General features: G+C 41.6%; 1 protein-coding gene across 4 annotated transcripts in view; it reads left to right on the forward strand.

The window, feature by feature from the left end:
- ERCC6L2 (ERCC excision repair 6 like 2) overlaps positions 1 to 15,257 on the forward strand; it is a 152,664-nt gene extending 137,407 nt beyond the window's left edge. For all 4 annotated transcript variants that reach the window (XM_006063073.4, XM_006063074.4, XM_025282007.3 and 1 more), the window contains 2 exons: positions 5,149 to 5,330; positions 12,873 to 15,257. In XM_006063073.4, coding sequence (XP_006063135.3) covers positions 5,149 to 5,330; positions 12,873 to 13,845 — 1,155 coding nt within the window. In that variant the 3' untranslated portion in view covers positions 13,846 to 15,257. The remainder of the gene's footprint in view (positions 1 to 5,148; positions 5,331 to 12,872) is intronic.
- The last annotated feature ends 7,963 nt before the right edge of the window (positions 15,258 to 23,220 follow it).

A 23,220-nucleotide genomic window follows, 5' to 3' on the forward strand; every position in this document is an offset into this window, starting at 1 on the left:
ATAATTTTCATATTCTGAATTTTGTTTTTAATAACAAATATTTCTTTTTCTGACAATAACATTTAAATTTTTTTAATTATATAAATCAGATTAGGATTTAACACAATTAGCCATGGCCTACCTTTTACCTTTTTAGACCTGTTTAATTCTGAAGGGAGAGAATTTTTCCTCTACTTTTCAACTTTCAATTGGCTGCTCCACATAGGAAACAGCCAAAGGAGGAAGATATATTTCTACTCATAAATTGGAATTATTTCAATATTCTTTGATAGATTTAGCTTTTTTAAGTAACCCATGGAGCTTCTCTGGTAGCACAGCTGGTAAAGAATCTGCCTGCAGTGCGGGAGACCTGGGTTTTATCCCTGGTTGGGAAGATGCCCTGGAGGAGGGCATGGCAGCCCACTCCAGTATTCTTGCCTGGAGAATCCCATGGACAGAGGAGCCTGGCAGACTACAGTCCACAGGATAGCAAAGAGTTGGACATGACCAAAGTGACTTAGCACAGCACAGCACAAGTAACCCCACATTTCCATTCAGTTAATCACATCATCAAATGGATTTTTTAAACTATATATTTACATTATTTAGAAATAATTACTATACTCTTTACACTTACTGAATTTTATTTTTAATAAATATTCCATAAGTTAAATTTGATTATTTTCGTAAAAGTACCATAGTAGACATACCTAACAATATCCAATAATTTATGAAAATAATCATGAACATAGCAGTTACTGTTATAAATTAAACTCAGTGTCAAGCTTTGTAAAATACTTATTAGCAGACATATTTGTATTATACAAATACTATGCAAAGTTCTTGTCTTCATAATTTCCTCCTTGACATTATAACCACAAATCTTAAGAAGGAAACCTGCATCAGCATCATGGAGTGTAGAGATAATTCCTCAAAGCAAATCTTGGATAATTTTGAAGAAACTTTTTAGGGAAAAAAAGTTTACTATCAATTAGCGGTTTTTATGGGAACGGAGCTTTCGGCTTTCTTCATGTTAAATGATCTCAAAATTTCCTATTGAATACAGACATAGAGTTCCAACTGTTGGCCATTCTGTTCTCTGGTGGAAAGAGTGGATTTATTTTGCTTTCCTGAGCTGGCAGTCTTACCTTCTACCATAATGTTAAGAAGCAATAACATTATCTTTTAAATTCTTAATCCAGCTCATTTTGCTGAATTTTTCATTTCTTGACCTTTCATTACTGTTGCTACTTCATACTGTTGCCCCAGTGTCGTACGACTTCCCAGCTTTGACATAAGTGGTAGTAAATGAGTTTGCATCTTATTTCACATAATTTGGAATCTTTTCATCTTGGTCACAGGCCTTGTACTTTGCTTTATAATAAATTATAACTGCCCCTGGAATTGCAACTGCATTATGTCACTATTTTCCTTATATTATCTATTGTAAAAGATACTATTTTACTACAAAATAGTGACACCAACTTTTAGAGCCAGGGCATCAAAGTGTTTATTAAACAAATTAGTAAATGAAATTTTGTTTCACAGCCTTGTTTCAGTAAGTGTTAAAACTACCCTACTAAAATGGAAATCTGAACCTAGATTTTTTTTTTTAATAAAAGATGGAATATTGAGCCCATGTGAGAGAAAAATGCTTTTCTGTTTGCATTATTATCTAAAATAATCAGATTTTAAAGTGCAGAATATTTGTCATAAATTTAAAATTCACATGTCTGATAGCTATGATTGGAAAAGTTGAATTTTCCTGAAGAATATGTAAAACTAATTTAAGAAAAAGTGTATCTGGGGTTTGAAATATGAGTTTTATAATACTTCCAGCGTCAGAAAGACCCAGAGTAATCATGTAAATAATTGAAGATTGCCATTGCTTGGCATGATTTCTCCATAACTTCAGAAATTACGGTATATGAGGAGGGCATGTTCCTGGTTGGCCCAGTTCCTTCTCTTTTGGCTTATTCCCTTTATCCCCACATAGACATTACCATCCCTCCTTATAATAATGGACAATTATTTCTTGGGAATCATCAAAGCCTTTTTATTAGGAACTTTTAAAATTCATCTTATTTTCTTGTGATGTGAAATAAATGCATCAAATCTCTTTCAAATTTATCTTTAGTGATGAAAATTTTTCTCTCTTTATTAATAATGTTTTAAAATTTAGGAAATGATGTCTTTGAGGCAAGTACTTTCAGCATTACTGACTGATGCAAAGCCCTAGTTCAAACTGACAACCTGGCATTTTGTGATGCCCATCTGAATCACAGTAGATTTCGAAGAAGTCTGTTTCTTTTCATTAGGAATGGTGTGCTTTAAAAAAAAAAAAATACAATTATGTCTCTTGTTCAGTTTATTTCAATGAAATGAATATAAATTAAAGAGATAAATGATTTAATTTTAAAAAGGAATAAACTAAATGTGCCATCTTAAAAAGGGAGGGGTAACTCAGCATTTTTAAGTCCCTTAAGAGTACAAGCCTCTTTCTGTATGTAAATATTTTGGTTCTCAACTACATTGCATAGTGGCAGGAACATAATAGGTGCTTTGTAAGTATATGTGGAATGAAAGCCATCCCCCAGCCACATTCAATGATATGTACTACTTCAATCCCACTGAACACCTATAAAAGAAAGAATAGTCATCTTACTGAGAATTACTAATCTGTTTTTTGCAGCATTTGTATGCCTGCAGATTTCTTAAATGGTAGTTTAACTGGGTGTAGAATTCTAGGTTGGTAGGTTTTTTCCCCCCTGCATGTTGAAGATGACCTCCCTGTCTTCTGGTGGCAGTGATGGTGATACCAGGAGAAGTAATGAGAAGTCTGCCTTTAGTTTGATTATTATTTCTTTGTGGAATAGCTTATCTTTTTTCTCTGTTTATAAGATATTCTCTCTTCTGTGATATAACAAGGTACAGATTTACTTTCATTTTTCACACTAGAGATTCTCCTTCTTTAGTTTGAAGATTCGTGCCTTCTTCTTCTCTGCCATTATATCTTTGGCATTATCTCTTCTATTTTCTCTATTCTATCCTTCTAATATTTTATAAATATGGTTTATCTTCTGACAGGTCTTCTGTCTCTTAATTTTTCTTTCTTGTTTGTCTTTTTTAATCTCTGCACAGCATTCTGAGTAATTTATTCTACCAGTTTATAAACTATCATTGTAAGGCTATTTAGCCTGCTTCTTAACACATATTTTAAGTTTGTTTCTATATCCTTTTTTTCCAAACCTATATTTCCCTTCTAGAGTTTGTATTTGGTTCTTTCTCAGATCTGGTGTTTTATAATACCTAGTACTTCCCTTATTTTTCTGGACATGCTAATGATTTAAAGTCTCTTTCACATTGCTTTGTAATCTATAATTCCTCAGATACAGATTCTCACATTTATTGTATCTGCCCACTTTCATGTTAGTGGGTTTTGTATGTTCTTTATAATTTTACCTGAGCTCTTCCCCCTGTGCTCCCCCTTAGAATCACAAGCATTCCCTAAACTTAAAAAGTGTTCCTACGTTATGTTTTTGTATTTACCCCTCATTGAGATCTATGGTTTTCACTGATTCTGGGCTAGTTTTTTATGTTGGTTTTTAGCTTAGATTTTCCTTACAATGCAAGTGTGTTCCACAAATCACACAGGCTGGACATGTTTTCACCAGTGATTCTATCAAGACCAAAAAAGTAGCCTGTGTCTATCCTGTGCCCCAGTTTGGGCTTTCCTAGCTTTAATTTGAAAATTGGATATCCTTTTAATTTTTGCTGTGTTTTTGGTTTGTTGATTGTTTAACTCAGAGAGTTAAATCTTTTTCATTTTCCGTCTACACATGGAGTCCTGCAGTCCAGAACTTAGGACCCATCCTTGGGGGCTGCTGAGCTTCAGCTCCCACCTGCTGCTGTGTTACTTTAATTTGGGCATCTAGAGATTTTCCTTTCTTATTTTTGAGCTCAAATATAACTTTATTGTTGTTGTCAAATTGCATCCAATATTTCCCAGGTGGCTCAGTGGTAAAGAATCCACCTGCCAATACAGGAGAGGCCAGAGACCCAGGTTCAATCCCTGGGTCTGGAAGATCCCCTGGAGAAGGGAATGGCTACCCACTCTAGTATTCTTGCCTGGAGAATTCCACAGACAGAGGTGCCTGGCAGGCTACAGTCCATGGGGTCACAAAAGAGTCCACGACTGAACGACTGAGCATGCACACATTTCTCTTTTTTGAAATGAGATGGGGACTTTCCACATATTCACCATATCATTTTATCAGGGAAATTGGAATCATACAGTTTAAAATTATTTTTTCTTGACTCAATATTTTTAACAATTTGTGTTAAGCAAGAAACCCTTAGTCTATAAAATAAATATGATTCTCTCTGTAATTTCAATGCCCTGTGGTAAACATCTTAACAATTACTTCTTGTAACTCAGTAGAGATTGAAGTAGGATTTATGAAAATAGTTTATTTCATTATCATATAAAGATTGTTATTTTTAAAAGTTTGACTACTTATATAAGATTAAATAACTGAAAGTCTGCTTAGTAATATTGAGAAAAATTACTAAATTAAAAGTTTTTAAATATCTCATTTTATACCATTATTTGCATCACTAATTTGTATCCTTATTTAGGAAAGTAGATGCCAGCATGTGTATCAGTATACCCACAGTCTTGACAGTAGAAATATCATATTACCATTACCTTTAGTATATCTTTAAGAAAGATAGATCTTTAGCATATATCTTAATGAAAATAGAAGCATCACATTACTGCTAAATGTAGTATCTTTTTAAAGATCTAAGAAGATCTGTTAATGATTATCACTTGGAGAATATGATATGGTTTGTTGGTTTAGTTGCTAAGTTGTGTCTGACTCTTGCAACCCCATGGGCTGTACCTTGCCAGGCTCCTCTGTCCATGGGATTCTCCAGGCAATAATACTGGAGTGGGTTGCTATTTCCTTCTCCAGGGGATCTTCCCACCCCAGGAATCAAACCCAGGTCTCCTGCATTGCAGGCAGATTCTTTACCGACAGAGCTACGAGGGAAGCCCATGAATATGATATACAGGCTTGTAAAGAATATTGGGAAAAAGTAAGACAGACTCCTTATTTGACTAAAAATGAATATTTTTTCAGTTTTTGCTCTCATCCCTTGTTTCAGACACATAAGGAAAAAATGAAGGGCGATATATCAACACGTACAAAGGAATGCCAACCACCAAGTGAAGGCAGCATTTCATTTCCTCTTTACATTTCACACCCTGTAAGCCAGAAGAAGAAAAAAGTCTGCCGAATAGACCAGACCACCTTCATAATTGGAGAAACACCAAAGGGGATCCGCAGGTATGTCATCTATAATAACACCTGGCTTTGTGAATAGTTCTCAAAAGAAATATAGCTACCTAGTTAAATACACAAATTATTTGAATTTTAACTATGCTTAGCATCTGAATATTTCAAAAAAATCTGAATTTGTACACTTTAAAAAATAAATCCCCAAATTCCCTCGTAATCCAGTGGTTAGAACTCGGCACTTGCACTGTGGTGGCCCAGGTTCAATCACTGGTTGAGGAACTAAGATTCCACAAGCTTTGCAGCATGGCAAAAAAAAATCTGAAATGTTTCAGTGTTTTAAGAAGGTTAATCCCTGAATTGATAAAAGATGAAAATGAAGGTAAATGAAATAGGTAAATTTTATATAGGTAAATGAAATACTTAAGTGCTTCTATTCATTTAGTCGTTGAATATTTATTGAGCACCTGATACGCACTCAGGCGTTGTGCTAAATGCTGAATATACAGTGTCAAAAAAGACAAAGAGCTTACAGTACAGTGAGATGAGGTTTGGCATCAAACCATAAAATTTTCAAAAATAAAAAAACTTATAAATAATTATGAAATAGTGTGTTATAGGAAAGAAATGGACAGCTTCCTTTATAAAGAATAGTGGGATCAGGAGGGGCACCCTTCCTTTCTAGGGGGTAGTCAGGGAAGAGCTCTCTACACAAGTGACATGTGAGTTAAGACTTGAAGGATAATCAGGCAAAGAACAGAGTGAAAACTTTCTGAAGAGGGAGGGGCTTTTGAGAGAAGGCTAGTGTACTTAGTGCAGAATAAATCAAGGAGAGAATGGCATGAGATGAAGGGAGAGACATAAATGAGGCTGGAGCATGCAAAGCCTTGTAGACTGTAGAAAAGAATTTGGATTTTGTTCCAACCACAGTAGAAATTGCTGAAGCATGACATGATTTGATGTATTAATGTTTCTAAAAGGTTTTTCCAGCTTCTGCCTGGAAGAGGGCAGAGCAGACTAGGGGAAACTATAAGGAACTAGGTGGTGGTGGTTTGCTAGAGTAGAGTAGTTGCCGGGGAGACAGAGCCAATTGGATAAATTCAGTTCGGTGTTGAACTGGTTGTTGGGAAAGGGAGAAGACAAGTTTACTCCCAATTTTCTGCCTTAAACAACAGATTGGACTCACTGAATAGGGAAAACTAGGAGAGACAAAAGGTTGGAGTGAAAAAAAAAATCAAGCGTTCTCTTTCACTCATATTAAATTTGAGGATGTGGGGAAATGTCACATAGGCACTGGATAATGCTACCCTGAGATTTTGGGACTGGAGATCTAAATTTGGAAGTTATCAGCATAGAGATTAGAAATAGATTACAAATGGTCTTTACAGCCATAGACTGTGTGAGCAGCCTAGGAACAGAACAGAGAGGAGGGAGAAGCCCCAGGACTGAGCCTGGAAGGTGACTGTGTACTCCTGCTGGGTAGGAGGCCCTGTGTGAGACCCTGAAGTCCAAGAGAAGTGAAGGTTTCAGAAAGGAGGGAACACTGACTTTATTGACTACTGCTGAGGACCAGAAGCAGAAGGGGGAAAGTCCCTGGAGCTAAAGGACTCTGGTTGCCTTCACGTGAGCACTCTAAGTAGGCAGATGCCAAGGTGAGGTGGGCAGGCAGTGAAAGGGCAAGCCCCTGGGACTCCTCCTTAAATCTGGATGGGGAAACTGGCAGTAGCTGAAGGGCACTGTGGGATCCAGGGTAGTTTGTTTTTAAGTTGAGAAGATAATATTGGGTTGGCCAAAAAGTTCATTCAGGTTTTTCTGTAAGATTGCCAACCCACGAGAACCTGTATGTGTATCAAGGAAAAAGACCAATAGGGGAAAAAGAGATTATGCCAGGGAGGTGACAACAGAAAGAGTGAAGTCCTGAAGGCAGAAGAAGGTGGGATCCAGACCACAGGTGAAGGCCTAGCCTTTGAGAAGTACTAAGAGAAAGGGACAACCTAAACAGCATAGTAAAAAGCAGAGACATTACAATGGAGATGGTGTTATGACTAAGTCGGTAGAGTCAAAGCTATGGTTTTTCTAGTAGTCACATATGGATGTGAGAGTTGGACCATAAAGAAGGGTGGGTGCTGAAGAATTGATGCTTTTGAACTGTGGTGTTGGAGAAGACTCCTGAGAGTCCCTTGGACTGCAAGGAGATCCCACCAGTCAATCCTAAAAGAAATCAACCCTGAATATTCATGGGAAGGACTGATGCTGAAGCTAAAGCTTCAGTACTTTGGTCACCTGATTCAGAGAGCCAACTCATTGGAAAATAAGACCCGGATGCTGGGAAAGATTGAAGGCAGGAGGAGAAGGGGACGACAGAGGATGAGATGATTGGATGGCATCACCAACTCAATGGACACGAGTTTGAGCAAGCTTTGGGATATGGTGAAGGACAGGAAAAACTGGCGTGCTGCAGTCCATGGAGTTACAAAGAGTGGGATATGACTGAGCAACTGAACAACAAGAGAAAGGCGTAAAGAAAGGCACAGATACAATGGGTATTTCCTTAATTAACTGAGAATTAAAGCATCAGTATTGGGGGAGAAAAATTGGAGGAAAGAGAAATTATGAAAGAAGTAATTTATAAAGTAGTAAAGCAAGCTTATGGGGCTAGAATTCCTGAGTGATGTTAAGTCCCTCTTTGAGAGTCATTACAGTAAAACTATCTGTGCAGTTCTACAGACTGCATTCAAGTTTCAGTTGCTCATTGCAGACACAGAATAGGGAAACAGCTGAGTTTTACAAGGAGAAGGAGAAGAAAGGAAGATGAAGGATGTTTGCAAAGAAGTGATTATAAAGTTGAACCTAAACTCAACAAAGGGATGTTGATGATAGTGAAGAAAGCAGAAGAGTCAGCAAATTGGAGGACTTGATGAGATGAAAAGTACAATCCAACATAGCTGTCATGGGGATAATTGAGTAGTTGAACTGGAGCATATGATTGAATTCAGGAATTTGGAAGTTGTGCAGTTAATGGTAATGACATTAGTGGTATGATCTTGGCAATAGGGACCTGACATGAAATTGAGTCTTTGGAAGTGAGGTAAAGAAACTAATGGGCCAGGAGTTGGGTGGGACATCCACACGGATACTGATGTTACCAAGAATGATGGCAGAAGATGGGAAAGGAAGCAACGTTAATCCAGGATCTTGAGTGTCAGTCTCCAGCAGGGAGCAACTAGGAAGTCAGTTAATAAGATGGGGTGGGAGTGAGAATGGTTAAGCTGGATAGCATGAACCTTAAAGATTGGGAGGAGTTTTTAAGAAAAAATAATATGGAAACAGCAGTGGGAATCTTGAACTCTGAGGCTTAAGGATGGGAGGTATAAGAATTTTGACTTGTGAAAGCTGCATAGGAGGAGGCAGTTATCAGGAGCAGACAGAGGGACTCCTTGGGTAGAAGACACAGGAGAGATGGTAGATCATAGCCTGATTCCAGGGGCACCAAGGAATGGTCTGGAAGGATGAGGGATTGGATTAGATCAAGGCTGTAGAGGCCAGGAGGAGGATGAGAAGCCAGTGGTCAGGGTAACTGTGGCGTAGTGACTGAGGTAAGCAGGGAGAGGAGGCAAGCTCCAGTTGGTCCTGATGGCTTCTACAGACAATAGGAAAGTGCTGGTTGCTCTGTATTTTCCAGATGCTTCCCTCAGGGTTTTGGCAACTCCCAGGCAACTGGCCCCTTAGCTCCTCAGGTCCTGGTGTGGCAGATTGGATCACACCCCTGAGCTGCCCACCATTGCCCAGAAAGCTGAACATCCCACACTGCTGCAGCATTGCAGCTCCTCACAGACATATTTACAGCAGTGATTTGGAATAAAGTTGGGGCAGTTTTGTATGGGCAATTATTTAGTTAGAAGGCCAACTATATACATTTTTACCAGTCTTTGAGAAACAAAAGCATCTTATCCCCTTTGGCACTGTACATAAAAATAAAAGTATTGGGACTGCCCTGGTAGTCTAGTGGTTAAGACTCCACACTTGCATTGCAGAAGGCCTGGGTTCAAACCCTGGTGGGGGAACTAAGATCCTGTATGCCTCGCCGCAACATGGCCAAAAAATTAAAAGAAAGGAAGGAAGGAAGAAAGAAAGAATTAACAATGATTATTTTTTTACCTGTTTTTTTTTTTCTCTATCTTAGCCTCAGGATAAATGTCTCATGCTAAATAAAAAGGTGAAGGGTGTCTAATATTAGAATGCCAACATCTGAGCTAGGGATCAGTGCCCAAACTGCTAGCACCTCTTTTCTGTTAACCATCCTACTCTATGTGAGTCAAGAATTTATACCATGATGCAGTCCCGTGGATCATCTGAATGAAGTTTCAGTCCTACCTTCACTTCAGAAAGTTCAGGCAGAAACAGCATGGTTTTTAGCTGTGTTTCCACCCCTTCTCCTTCAGTTCCTCAAGAACAAGGGAGAGGAATTGAATTTTTCCACAGCTACTTACTCTTCATCTACTTGCTGAAAGACAAAGATACTCAACTTTGATTTGTTCCCCCACCCACACCCCTTTCCCTACGTGGCTTATGAGTGTCTACAAAATTTTCATCACAAAGTGGCTAGCTTATATCCCCTGGTTGTACCTTGTAGTCATTAAATATTTAAAGAAAACTCTTTTAAAAGACCAAGAATTATGAAAGCAAGTTTAGAAAGCGAAAATAAAATGAACTGTAATCATAACTCATCCTGTAAAGGGTAATCACACAGCCCGGTATCCTGGTGTAACACACAGACAGAATAAGGTCAGAAGCACCTCTCCTCCCAGAGCTGACAGAAGCACAGGGTCACAGGTGAGGTCAGCACAACAAAGGGGAACGTACTTTGGCAACTGCTGATACACCACCAAGTCTCGGATAAACAAAAGACATTAGCCTGTGACTTTGCCAATAACTTAATCTTCACAGCACAGATATTTCTTAGAAAGGCCATGAAAATGGATTCAGAAGCGATTAATAAACAAAATAATGATACATCATTATTACTTCCTGTGAGGTTGAGACTGGAACCTCTTGAGAACGTACTTGATGCTTTACAACAGGGACATTGGCCATACCCAGGACAGAAATTTGGAAACTTGTTTTTGTGTTATTGTAAATATTCTCTTGGCAATGAGAGTGACTGTTGATCAGGCATAGCTAGTACCTGGATTTGGAAACAAGTAACAGGACCAGTGTGGTGAGGACTAGAAGCCAGGGTGCTCATCTGAAACTACAAAAGAAAGTCCTGAGTATATGGTATAGATTGCCGCTAAAATCAAAGGAAACACAAACTTTATACACCCTGGTCTCAGTGGCAAAAATAAGAGTGGCTTTAAGTAAAGCTCCTGTTTATGTACATTTAAAAAATCACTTTTTTTTACCCTCAGGATTCTCTGTTGTGTACAGAATGAAATTCAAACTTCTGAAATTGGCATATAGACCCCTCATGATTTTCATCCTCTTCCTTGTCAGTTCCTCCTGCCCCTCTGTCCACCACGTCTTCTTGGAACTGGGCCTGTGCATGTGCCCTCTCTCTGCAGGAGGCTTCTTGGCTCATCTTTACCTGACTGGCTTGAGGTGACAGCCGCAAAGCCGTCCCTGCTATCCAGCCCACTACCAGTCACTGGCTTAGACACCCCTTTTGTGGGTGCCAACAGGGTATCATATTTACCTTCATCATAGGATTTATCCCTCCCTTCTGGTTTGATCTTCATGTATCTGTCTCTGCCAACCAGACTATAAACTCCTTGAAAACAGGGAACTGGGATATGTTGACTGTTGTATAGTTTCTCTTACAGTGCCTTGCAGATAAGAGAGCTCTATAAATATTTTTTCAGTCAATAAATCGAAGTTTTAAGGAAATATTATATAAAAATAGATGTAGTCTTCAATTTGGGGACTTTTAATCATTTGCTGCAGCATCATCTGTAGCTTTTGTTTATAAAAACATTTATAAACAGTGAGCTTTCCTGATTCATGGCCTAAACTCAGCATCAGCAAAGGAAAACCTACTTCGTCTGCCTGGGCTGAATACCACAGGCTGCAGCTTAAAAGACAGAAATGTTTCTCACAGTACTGAAGCCTGGGAAGTCCCGAGATCAGGGTGCCAGCTGATTGGATTCCTGGTAAGAGCTTTCTTCCTGGCTTACAGATGGCCACCTTCTCACTGTGTCCTCCTATGGCAGAGAGAGAGCTCACTGGTGATTTTTTCCCCCTAAAATTTCATTTATTTATTAATTTTTGGCCGTACTGAGCCTTTGTTGCTTCGTGCAGGCTTTCTCTAGTTGCGGTGCACGGGCTTCTCCTCGCGGGGGCGTCTCTTGTGGCGTGGCACAGGCTCTGGAGCACGCCTCAGTAGTTATGGCACGCAGGTTTAGTTGCTCCCCGGCATGTGGAATCTTCCCAGACCAGGGATTGAGCCTGTGACTCCTGCATTGGAAGCTGATTCTTTACCAGTGGACCACCAGAGAAGTCTTCTGGTGACTTTTTATGACCTCTTTTAACCTTAATTACCTCCTAAAGGCCCCCATCTCCAAATACAGTCACATTGGGGTTTAGGGCTTCAACATATGGATTTGGGGTGGGTGGCGCAGTTCAGTCTACAGAACCCTTACCTGGGGAAAGGAGCAGAGTCTAGTGCCCAGGGTTCCTAAACAAGCTTTCCACTTCCATCTTTATTAGGGTTTCAGAAGACGCAGTTCTTCAACGGCTTTTATTAATATCTGATGCTAACTCTGAAACTCATTTCTTCAAATACCATCTGACATTAGGTACCTATACTGAAGGGCAGATCCATCAGATCAAAACTGAGAAAGAATCTAGACTTATCAGTTTAGAACTTTCCTTTGTGTGTGTGTGTGTGTGTGTGTATGTGTATGTTATTCGCTCAGTCGTGCCCGACTCTTGTGACCCCATGGACTGTGGCCTGCCAGGCTTCTCTGTCTATGGGATTCTCCAGGCAAGAATACTGGAGTGGATTGCCATTCCCTTCTCCAGAGGAACTTCCCAACCCAGGGATCAAACCCTGGTCTCCTAGAACTTCCCTTTAGGCTCATCAAAAAGGCATGTGAAATTTCTATATTGTATTTGTGGTAGAAAGAGAAAAAAGGATATAGAAGAGAGAAATTCTTAAAAACTATTAATTTTTGAGCATTTTCTCTTTTCTATTTATTGATACCCTCTTTGACAATTTTATTTCATGTATCTTGTGTGCAATATAGATTTTCAAACACAGATTATATAAATTATAATTCTGCTGTAAGTCATAAATTGTCTGATTGGAAGAGTAGCATGCTGGGATCATACAATTCCCAGGAAATACCTGATAATAAAAGTCAGAATAACTTAAAAAGTTGGTAATTTCATGAACTAAAATACTTTTTTTCAGTAGTGTAAGGGAAGAGTTCACATTCTCTTAAGTACAAAATGTATGTTCATTGTGATATTAAGATAATATATGCTAATGAATACATTTACATAGCTTTGTTGCTACATAGCATAACACTGATGACAAATTCTTTACAAATAAAATATAGTAAAAATAACCATTGGATTTGTTCATTAAATCTTCAGAAAACAATTTGAAGAAATGGCTTCTTATTTTAAGTTGTCTTCTGTAAAGGAATTTGCTAAACATGTAACTAATGCCACATCAGAAGAACGACAGAAAATGCTAAGAGACTTTTATACTTCTCAGTATCCAGAGGTAAGAGAATTTTTTGTGGATTCTCCCTCAGAATGCACTAAGTCTGCCTATGAGAAAGGAGAGAGAGTCGAGAATAAGTCTGAAAAAAGAGAATCTCTTATGAAAGAGCAGCTTTCAGATTCTGAAACTTTGTCATTTAAAAATTCTACCAAAAAAATTTCTCCAATTTTCAGCCCCAACATATGTAAAAAAAAATCAATTAAGTTTCAAAATCACAGTTCCTGTAAAGAAAAGGTGCTTTCCAATGATGTGGAAACTAAGAAATTACCTATAAGCTGTACCCAAGAGACTGACAGTGGGGAACGCAGCCAAGCATCCAAAGATACTGCAGCATCCTGTTCCCTGAACAGTAAGTCTGGAGCAGATGAATTGGGAAAGTTGGAAAATGCTGGGAAAGGCCAACAGGATCTCACTGGTTTGGGTATTTCAAGAAATGGACCCATCTTCAAAGTGGAAAAGAAAACAATAGAAAATCCAGTGTTAGAAGGCACTTCCGTGGTAGGCTTACTTGGTGACGCCTCTATTCTTGACGACCTCTTTAAAAGTCGTGAGAATAGCCCCACACAGCTGCCAAAGAAGGCTCTTCCTGGGTCCATAGAAAAAGCGAAACAGAGACCAAAAGATTTCTGGGACATCTTGAATGACCAAAATGACGACAGTCTTAGTAAACTCACCGACTTGGCAGTAATAGAGACCCTCTGTGAAAAAGTGCCTTTTGCTGCATCTTCCAAAAGGAAGGAGGATCTCGAAGCTTCTCTTTGGAAATCAAATGAGAAATTTTTGTGGAAAAAATTTAACTCAAGTGATACAGATGAAAGCACAGCTAATACACAAGAGTGATACATAAACATATAGACGAATTACTACAACCAATGAATTTCTGCTATCAATGTTTAGAACTCTGTATTCCACACTAATTATGTTACAAAGTTGTCAATATATATTTTTAATAAACCCTTGCTCTGGATTTTTTTTTTAAGTCTCAAATGTTACCATGTGTTTGTTTTCCTTGATAGCTGATTTGATCTTTAAAAAATATATATGATAGTATTATAATATAAACCTCTATTATGAAATGGAAAAGATCCTATATTTCTTACTAGGAAACCTGGGGCATCTCTCATTGTATAATTATGTGACTTTAGATAAGTCATTTAGGCTAGTGTGCAGCCATTTCCTTGTAATGAAAGATGAAGGGCTTGAAATTAATAAACATGAGTATCTTCCAGTTTAAAAATACTTTGTTTCATTCTCCTAGATTCCATTAAGTCATAGAACCAAATTATGCTTCCCCCCCCCCCCAAATCAAGTGTACATTAATGAGTTTCTTTCTTACTAGCATTTGGAAGATTATTAACTGTTTTCCTTTTCCCTCAGTATCATGTGCTACCATTATGAAATTATTTATACAAAAGTAATAATGAGTACTAAATACACGATGTATATTAAAATAGTCAGCTCATAACTGCTCAAAAGCAAACAGTTAATGTTGTATAACTTTACTGTCAATATATGATGTATGATGCTAAAGTAATATAATTATTATCATTAGCCACAGAACACCAGTGCCTCAACTTTTTATACAAGTATAGAAAACTTGGTATAGTACTTTTGTATTTCTCTTTGGTATGAATAAATGAGTAAACATTTGATTTTATTTAAAACGTTTATATTTTGTTGAATTTAACATGTTTTATAACCAATGAAATGTGCTTGTTGTTGAATTCACTTGTTTGGAAACATTCACTCAGCCCCTGTGTGTACTGTGCTGTGAGCACTGGATGTACAGGTGAGGCACTGCTACCAGTAAAACAAAGGAAACCATATCTATGAAGAGTCATGTCTGTAAAGCCCCTGGCACATGGGAGCAGATCCGAGCCTTCTACTGACCCACGCACAGATGCTCTGTGGCAACTTTCCATCAGTTGAACTTGCAGGGCTATGATGGGAGGAAGTGTCCAGGAAATAGCAGTGAACCAGAAAATGGTGGTGCTCAGAGAACACTGAGTTGTTACTGTATTGGGGGGAGAGGCCCTTCGGAGTACCCAGCCATTGTAGTGTCAAGCTATTGCTCAGAAATGACAAAAAGAAAAAAAGAAAAATCTTTTCTCAGGGGACCGAATGGCCATTGAATGGCCTGACTCTCTAGGGCAGTGTTGAGAGCTATGAAATATATTTTACTTCATGACCCAGTACATATGTGTTATATATATATGAGTGAAATAAAATGTTTATGAAATATTTACCCTTAAGGCATGCAACATACTTTGATATTTTCTCTTCTCTTGTAATTTTGGTCTTGTATATGTATGTTTTTTTAATGTTTTCATAACCCACTAAATTGATTTCATGATCACTAATGATTGGTAACCACAGTTTAAAAATTCAGTTTTAGGTTATATAGACTTAGTTGGGTTTTTTTCTTTTTTCTTTTTTGCTACTTGCAGCAGAATTGTATCCAGACTTAATAGATGCTACATTTCACCACCAAGAGCTTGCTGCAAAATGAATGTGCTGTGCAGTCTGTGGTAGACTTAATATATAAATATTGGTAGACTGATGTGGGATCAGCTCTACCAGGACCTCAGAAAGAAAATAGCTACCTCTTCAATTCAGCTTATATATCAGACAGTAGAGTATATATCAGTCATTTTAATAAAAATATATTTTTCATAAAATCAGGGACTTTTTAATTTTTTTATAGACTTGACCTTAGAAACATAAAATGATGTTCATACAAATATTAGCTCTGTACTCTTCAAATATAGTGAAATGCTATTAAACGAGATTTTTATCAATCATGGTCAAAATGGGAGTAAAAATACAGACTTGGAGTTAAGAAATGAGTTTCCAACAGTTGTCAGTGAAATGTTTTGTCATAATTATCATGTAGGAATGGTATGCCAAGCAGAGGATGAGGTTCAGTGTGGAAAGGAGCCAGTCAGAACATTCCAGAAGGGTAACTGTAAAGGCTGACTCTCCTTGCCATGGAGCAGTGAGAAAATTTGGTTCAACCATTGATGAGTATGGGAACAGACACTATAACAACAGTCCTTCCTTCCTACTCCACTGGTGGTGTGCTACCAAGTTCTGCCAACTAAGTAGGGGACCACAGGCAAATCCCAGGGCTTCTTTCAGCCTCTTTAAATTGGAGATGGACTGAATCAGTGGTGGGTCAAGCATTTTTTTTAAGCAATTGAAGTCCACTGTAAGTAGAAGACAATTACAACAATTACACATTATAACATCAATTATAACAATTAAAATGGAGGTCCATTGATTCAAGGAGCACTGCTGTGGCTCCATGGAGTATTCGTTTGAAAAGGAATAAGATCATTGCTAAAAACCTTCCAACTTCAAGTTTCCATGATTCTATTTGCCACAATCTGTATTTTTTTACTTTTCTTGAAAGCAATGACAGTTTCTGGCTGCTAGCACTCAACACACAGTTGTCATTATTGGAAACTGAGTCAAGATACTGTGAAATATTTGCACTTGAATTCCTCAGAGGTCCCTTCAAGCCCTGAAACCGCTTAGTTGGGTAAATTAACGTCCTCTACAAGCAGTGAAGCTGCCCCTATGTGTTCAAGGTGACGGAACCTTAGTTTGCAGAGATGAGTTGGTGATAAACTTTTCATCAATCCATAGAATATGAGAAAGCCAAGGGAAGTATATAGTTGTTTTTAACATTGATAATGCAGTTTTAAGATTCTGAAGTTATTCTTCCTTTATGATACAAAATAATCTTACAAAATGATACAGTTTTTCACCTATTTCATTGTCTTTACTTGATGTAAAAGTTGCTAACCATATGTCAGTTCCCCAAAATTTTGACATTTACTGATCTTCAAAATCTGAAAGAATGGATTCAATGCCTTCCTCGAAGGTCGCTTTTCACGTGTGAGGCACTGAGCTCCACAGTCGCTATGTCATAAATCCAGTTAACAGTGGATTGGGGATCTACTGAAGATGTCAGTGAACCTGAGATACTGTAAGATGCATCTGCTATCAAGCCCAGAGTGCAACGCACTTTTTAGGCTCCTCACCTAATTCTGATTTAATCATCATTGATGTGAACTTTCCCAGTTCTATCCCCACCTTCTTTTGCAAAACATGCTTTACCCAGAACTTTCTGAAAGGCCTTAAAGGAAAGGCTCGTAAGCTCAGGAACCGGCCTTAGCCCTGGTGACACTGCATCTGCCCTGGGTGACAGCCCCATACACTGCCCTTGCCCACCCCTCTCCCTTGCTGGCTCCACATGGTGTTTGTGGCAGGTGGAAAGGGCACTGCACTTTTTCTCTGTTAAAGATCTTACAGGATCTTGCAGAGTGTTAAGTGATTGAAGCCATAAAATTAAGACACTTAATTCTTGGGAGGAAAGTTATGACCAACCTAGACAGCATATTAAAAAGCAGAGACATTACTTTGCCAACAAAAGTCCATCTAGTCAAGACTATGGTTTTTCCAGTGGTCATGTATGGATGTGAGAATTGGACTATAAAGAAAGCTGAGCGCCAAAGAATTGATGCTTTTGAACTGTGGTGTTGGAGATGACTCTTGAGAGTCCCTTGGACTGCAAGGAGATCCAACCAGTCCATCCTAAAGAAAATCAGTCCTAGATGTTCATTGGAAGGACTGATGCTGAAGCTCAAACTCCAATACTTTGGCCACCTGATGTGAAGAGCTGACTTATTTGAAAAGACCCTGATGTTGGGAAAGATTGAAGGCAGGAGAAGTGGACGACAGAGGATGAGATGGTTAGATGGCATCACCGACTCAATGGACATGAGTTTGGGTAAACTCTGGGAGTTGGTGATAGACAGGGAGGCCTAGCGTGCTGCGATTCATGGGGTCGCAAAGAGTCGGACACAACTGAGTGACTGAACTGAACTGACATCTTTTAAACTTTGGATTTTTCTTTAGTTTATGTAAAGTGAGACGTTCCTCTGGACTGAAAGATGGACTTCAAAAGAGGCCTCATTAAGCTATTCTGTATATATTTTCCTTTTTCCTAAAACTATTACAAAAGTATTGATAAAAACAACAGAAAAAATCTTAATTTCTCAAAACAAATGTCAACATGTAGTCATGGGAACTTCTGATCTTACATGATCAGAGTCCACCCGCGTTGCTCACCTGCCAGTGCCCTCACTGTGCTTGCCACACTCAACTGTCTCACTGGAGGCGCACTCACTGCCTTGCAGACCCAGCGCCAGTGCCCTAAATGGTCTCCCTTTAGCACTGCCTAGCAACACCCCAGGGTTTTCCCAGGTCAGTTCCTACCTGCCCCCACCAAGCATCCTGTTCACCAGTATCAGTGGAGCCCCCAGTGCCCTGCCCAGCAACCTAATATCTTCCCCTCCTCAATCAGTTGTCCTCAGTCACCCCAAACACTTCATCCAACTGCATCTCAGGCTTCTTAACTCGCCAGTTTCCCTGGTTAGTTCACATATTGGGAAATGCCACCAGTGAATGAGCTCTGAATGTCATACTCGGGAGACTGCAGAGGTCATATCACCAGGCAAGTCATACCCAGAGGCAGCAATTCACTGACCAGCAGCAAAAAGGCAAAACTGACCAGTTAGTGGGGCCTTTGCAGAGGTGCCATTTCCTGCCTGAAATGTCCCAGAGCTGCCACATTGCCCTGAAAGGCATAACAACTCCTGTAGTCCTAAAAGACCCCACAGGGCTCAGCCTGTGTGTGGGAAATGTCTGGGGGGTGGCAGGCAGGTCTCAGGAACCTTGCAGTGTCCCCTAGGAAAGTGTGTGAGTAAGGGAAGAAGACCCACCAAGAAACTCAAGCACAAATGAAGGGTGCTCTCTTGAGTGGTGGAAAAGGTAAGATTCCTAAGTGCAAAACAGGGAAGAAGCATGTGTTGGGCTGGAGTGATAACAACAGATCACCCCCCATATTCTGGGATCAGGTTGGTGGCCAGGCCTGAAAAAACTGGAAGGCCAAAACATCATCTCTTCCCTTGGCCTTTAAAACCTCAAATGAGCAGGAATGGTGGGACTAGGACAGAAGTTGGAGCTTTGGATTGCCAAACATAAAAATGCTTTTGACCACTAACCTAACCTCAAAAATATGCAAAAAGGCTGGGTGGGGGACAAGGGAGAGACTGAGAGTTGAGTGTCAATGACTGGAAGTCCTGAATGTCAGAGAACTGGCAGCACCACGCAGGGACTTCCCTCTCTGGGTAAGGGGGTTGCTGTTGGGCTTTCCCCCCTCGCCTGTTACTCGGTGGATGGTGTCGGCACCAGCAGCCCGAGCTGCGGGACAGGACAGCTATCGCGCTCTGCTAGGACCCCTGCCCCCACCCCGCCACCGCCCCCGCCCCGGCTTCTCGGGCGCTGCACGCCTTTTCCCCCAGAGCGCCATCGGGGAATCCACCTCGCTCCCGGTTCCGCCTTCCTCTCTCTCGTGGCAGGCATGTATTAGACACTTGGGAGAAATCGCTCCAAGTAAAGTAAAGCTCATCTGAATTTTCCTCAGCGAGTTTCCAGGCCACCCGCCGCTGCTAAGGGTCGTCAGTAGAAGCCCCTGCTGCGATGCCACACAACCCGAGCGAGGATTCACCACCCCCAAGAAGGGGGTGTCATCCGCCAAATTAGGTTTACCTTCTCCATTTGGGGAAAAAAAGAATTATGTTTTGGCTGTATTGATGGAAAACATGAAAAGCAAACTCCGGGGCCTCGTGCCTCGAGGGCACTTGATCTCCCGTTAGCTGCAAACAAGAAAGTCCGCGAGCCCCTCTGTGAGCAGCAAGCATTGGGTTGCCGATCTCCACCGGGCCCTGGAATCTCGTCCACCGTGAAACGTGAGGCAAGGAAGGTGGAGGCGGTGCTCTTTGGAGTGGTGGTGGGGGTATCCTGCTTCCCCTCGAGATTCTGGGCGCCGCGAGCTCGTGATAATACCCAACCTTAGTTTGGGGAACCCGCAGGGGCTTGCGATCCAGCAGGGGACAGTCGGAGGTGGGGGTCCCCTGGGTGCGCACAGCCCGCGACCGCCCCTCAAGCAGACATTGCTTGGCTCAGAACACACACCTACGGGCTCAGAACTCGGTGAGTAGTGAAAGGTTAGACACCCGCCCACCCGTGGGCCGCGCGGAGACTGGGGGAATCGAGCCGAGAGGGGGGGCCTCTTCCCTCCGCCCTCGCGCGTCCCGCCCTGGCCGTGGAGGGCGCGAGGCCGCCGGGTGTGAACGGCGAAGGTTTCTGCGGTCTGGCCGGCGGCCGGCTGGAAAACCAGCCTCAATTTGATCCCCAGCGCCTCTAACGGGACGTCACGGGAAGCAGGAGGACGGGGGCGCCGGGTAGGTGGGCGGAATGCGAGCTCTGTCTGAGGACCGCGAGGTACGGAGGTCGCTAGGAAGGAAGCCAGCCGGCCAGATGGAACTCCTCTTGGCGGGTTCCGAGCTCGGTGCCTGCGAGCGCCCCTGGGCGGCATGGCGGGGCACACCCGACGGCGGCGGAGCCGACGGTCCGGAGAGGAAATCGGGTTTAGCACCTCCTCGCACAGCACCTAGATCCCGGCCAGCTGCGCCGGGAAGCGGGCCCCCCACGTGCAAAACTGCTCCACCTCCTACCCTAATTCCACCGCGGCACTCACAGCCGCCTCTGCGCCTGCAACTTCTGTCTCCAGTCCCAGACCGCACGTGTCGCACCCCCGCACCTCCCACCCCCCCGCCCAAGATCTTCCCTGCTGCTGCGCTCCCCTCCCTTCCATCTTCCTCCCGCCATCCAAGCCCGGGCCTTGGCCAAGGGCCCGTTCCCAGCCTAGAGTCCTAGAGAAATTTTCTCCGAAATAATGTCTCTCACTGCCAAGGGTCCGAGGTCCCGCCCCTCCACCTTCCATCTGGATGCCTGCAGACTTCTCTTTGGATTTCTAGTCTTGCTTCTCCTCCCTCCCTAATCCATTTTCCAAACTGCTTCCAAGAGCGCGTTGAAACCCAAGGGGACCCCGGTGGTGGTAAACCTCGTATTTCCTCTGTTAAACAAGCTTAAGGGTGCTTGGGCTGAGAAATGAAGGTTCTGAGGGCTTCGGTTCTCATTCACTGAGCACTTACTATGTCAATTCGTTAAGCATTTCAAGTGCATATTCTCATTTGAATGTCCAAGAACCCTTCTGGGTAGGAATTATTAAGTATTATTATCTATTATTATGAAGGAAGAAACTGCAACAGAGGATCGCACAGCTTGTGGGTAGCAGAGGCACTTGGAGCCAGGCGGTCCTGCACCGCCCCCACCCCCACCCCACCGCTGCCCCCAGTCTTTTCCTCCACCACTGCAGAAAGCCCTGACCCTCCTAACAGGGATGGAGTGACCCTCAGCACCAGCTGTGTCCTAGAGGCTGGGTGGCAGCAGTACTAAGTGGATAGGGCAGGCAGATGTTAGTGGCTTAGGGGTCTGAGTTTCTGGAAGAAACTCAGTTTCTCAGAGGAGTCTCCACTTTTGACTCCTCTTCCTCACACTCACCTACCATCCTTAGGCTGCTCCTCTTACCTGGCAGCATGCTGGAGACAACACAGGTGTCTAATCCAATCCCCAAAGCAGACTTCTGCCATTCTCCTCACTGTCCACAAACACAGGCTCGAGAACCCTCCAACATACACCCCTCCACCTCACAACCTGCTTCACACCCCCATCTTCCACCCTCCACCCCCTCTCATCCCAGCCTAGGCAAGCATCAGCCTCTGGCCAGTTCCTTTGCACAGTGAATGACACCAGCTCTGGGAATCTGAAAGTGGCTCAATTGTGTAGAATTCTTTGCAGCCCCATGGACTGTAGCCCTGCCAGGCTTCTCTGTCTGAGGAATTCTCCAGGCAAGAATACTGGTTGGGACGACCCAGAGGGATAGTACGGGGAGGGAGGAGGGAGGAGGGTTCAGGATGGGGAACACGTGTATACCTGTGGTGGATTCATGTTGATATATGGCAAAACCAATACAATATTGTAAAGTTAAAAAATAAATAAAATAAATTATAAAAAAAATTAAAAAAAAAAAAAGAGTTGGTTGTGCTGCCCTTCTCCAGGGGATCTTCACAACCTAGAGATCAAACCCAGGTCTCCCGCATTGCAGGTAGATTCTTGACCGTCTGAGCCACCAGGGAAGCCCTTTGTCCTGGGAGAGGGTGGGAATCTATCATTAATCAGTGGCCGGGAAAACAAGTGTCAGCACCACTTCCCTTTCCAAGAGCCACAGAGCACCACAAGTGTCCCAAGCCTCCACTTCTTATCTAGAAATTAAGGTGATTCCTCCCCACCGGACCTTCTATAACCTAGATAAGATGGACAGACATTCGGAGACAGTAAACAGGGGCCATCTGATTAGCATTTGCTCATGTGAATCCCCGATTTTAATTTCTGTGAACTTGCCTGTTATGTAATACTTTTGCTTTCTTTTGGGAAATATATGTATTCCAATTTCTGTATTACATGTCCTACTAATGGCTTTATTGCTTTTTTATATAATTTTAAATTATTTTTTCTGTATAGATTCATAATATAAAATTAAAAGGGTAAAAAAGAGCAATTTCTCTCATCACCCAGGGGCAAGCTCTGCCGTCTTCACTGTTACCTGCAGAGTTGCCACTATTGTGGGTCTCTTTTGGAAATCGTCCACACATTTATAAACACGCCTCGTTTCTTTTTACCTGGATACCTCTGTGTTTGCACCTAAAGAGAAAGTGAAGTCGCTCAGTCGTATCCGACTCTTTGCAACCCCACGGACTGTAGCCTATCAGGCTTCTCCATCCATGGGATTTTCCAGGCAAGAATACTGGAGTGGGTTGCCATTTCCTTCTCCAGGAGATCTTCCCGATCCAGGGATTGAACCCAGGTCTTCCGCATTGTAGGCAGACACTTTACCGTCTGAGCCACAACATATAGTAATTGATGCTTTGAAAAAAAAAATCAGCAGAGTTTCAGAATGAAGGGCTGAGATTCTCAACATGCCCATGGTTCAAACTATTAATCAAATGGCAAATGACAAGAATGAGGAGGCATCTCCCTCAGATAGAGACTGAAAGATTTCCCTAATAACCTCTGGTTGCAGAACAAGAAATGCAGGAGAATGTGAAATGTGCAAGATTAGATGGGAGGAGTTGCTGGGTGCTAGAATCTATCACTGCAGTAACCACGTGTTCGAAGAAACTGGCTGTTGATGAGATGAAGGAGTAACCAGGCAACATAACCGAGCAAGAGTGGCCTTCTCTT

Source organism: Bubalus bubalis, chromosome 3 (genome assembly GCF_019923935.1).
Source record: "Bubalus bubalis isolate 160015118507 breed Murrah chromosome 3, NDDB_SH_1, whole genome shotgun sequence".
In the NCBI taxonomy this organism is placed as follows: Eukaryota; Metazoa; Chordata; class Mammalia; order Artiodactyla; family Bovidae; genus Bubalus; species Bubalus bubalis.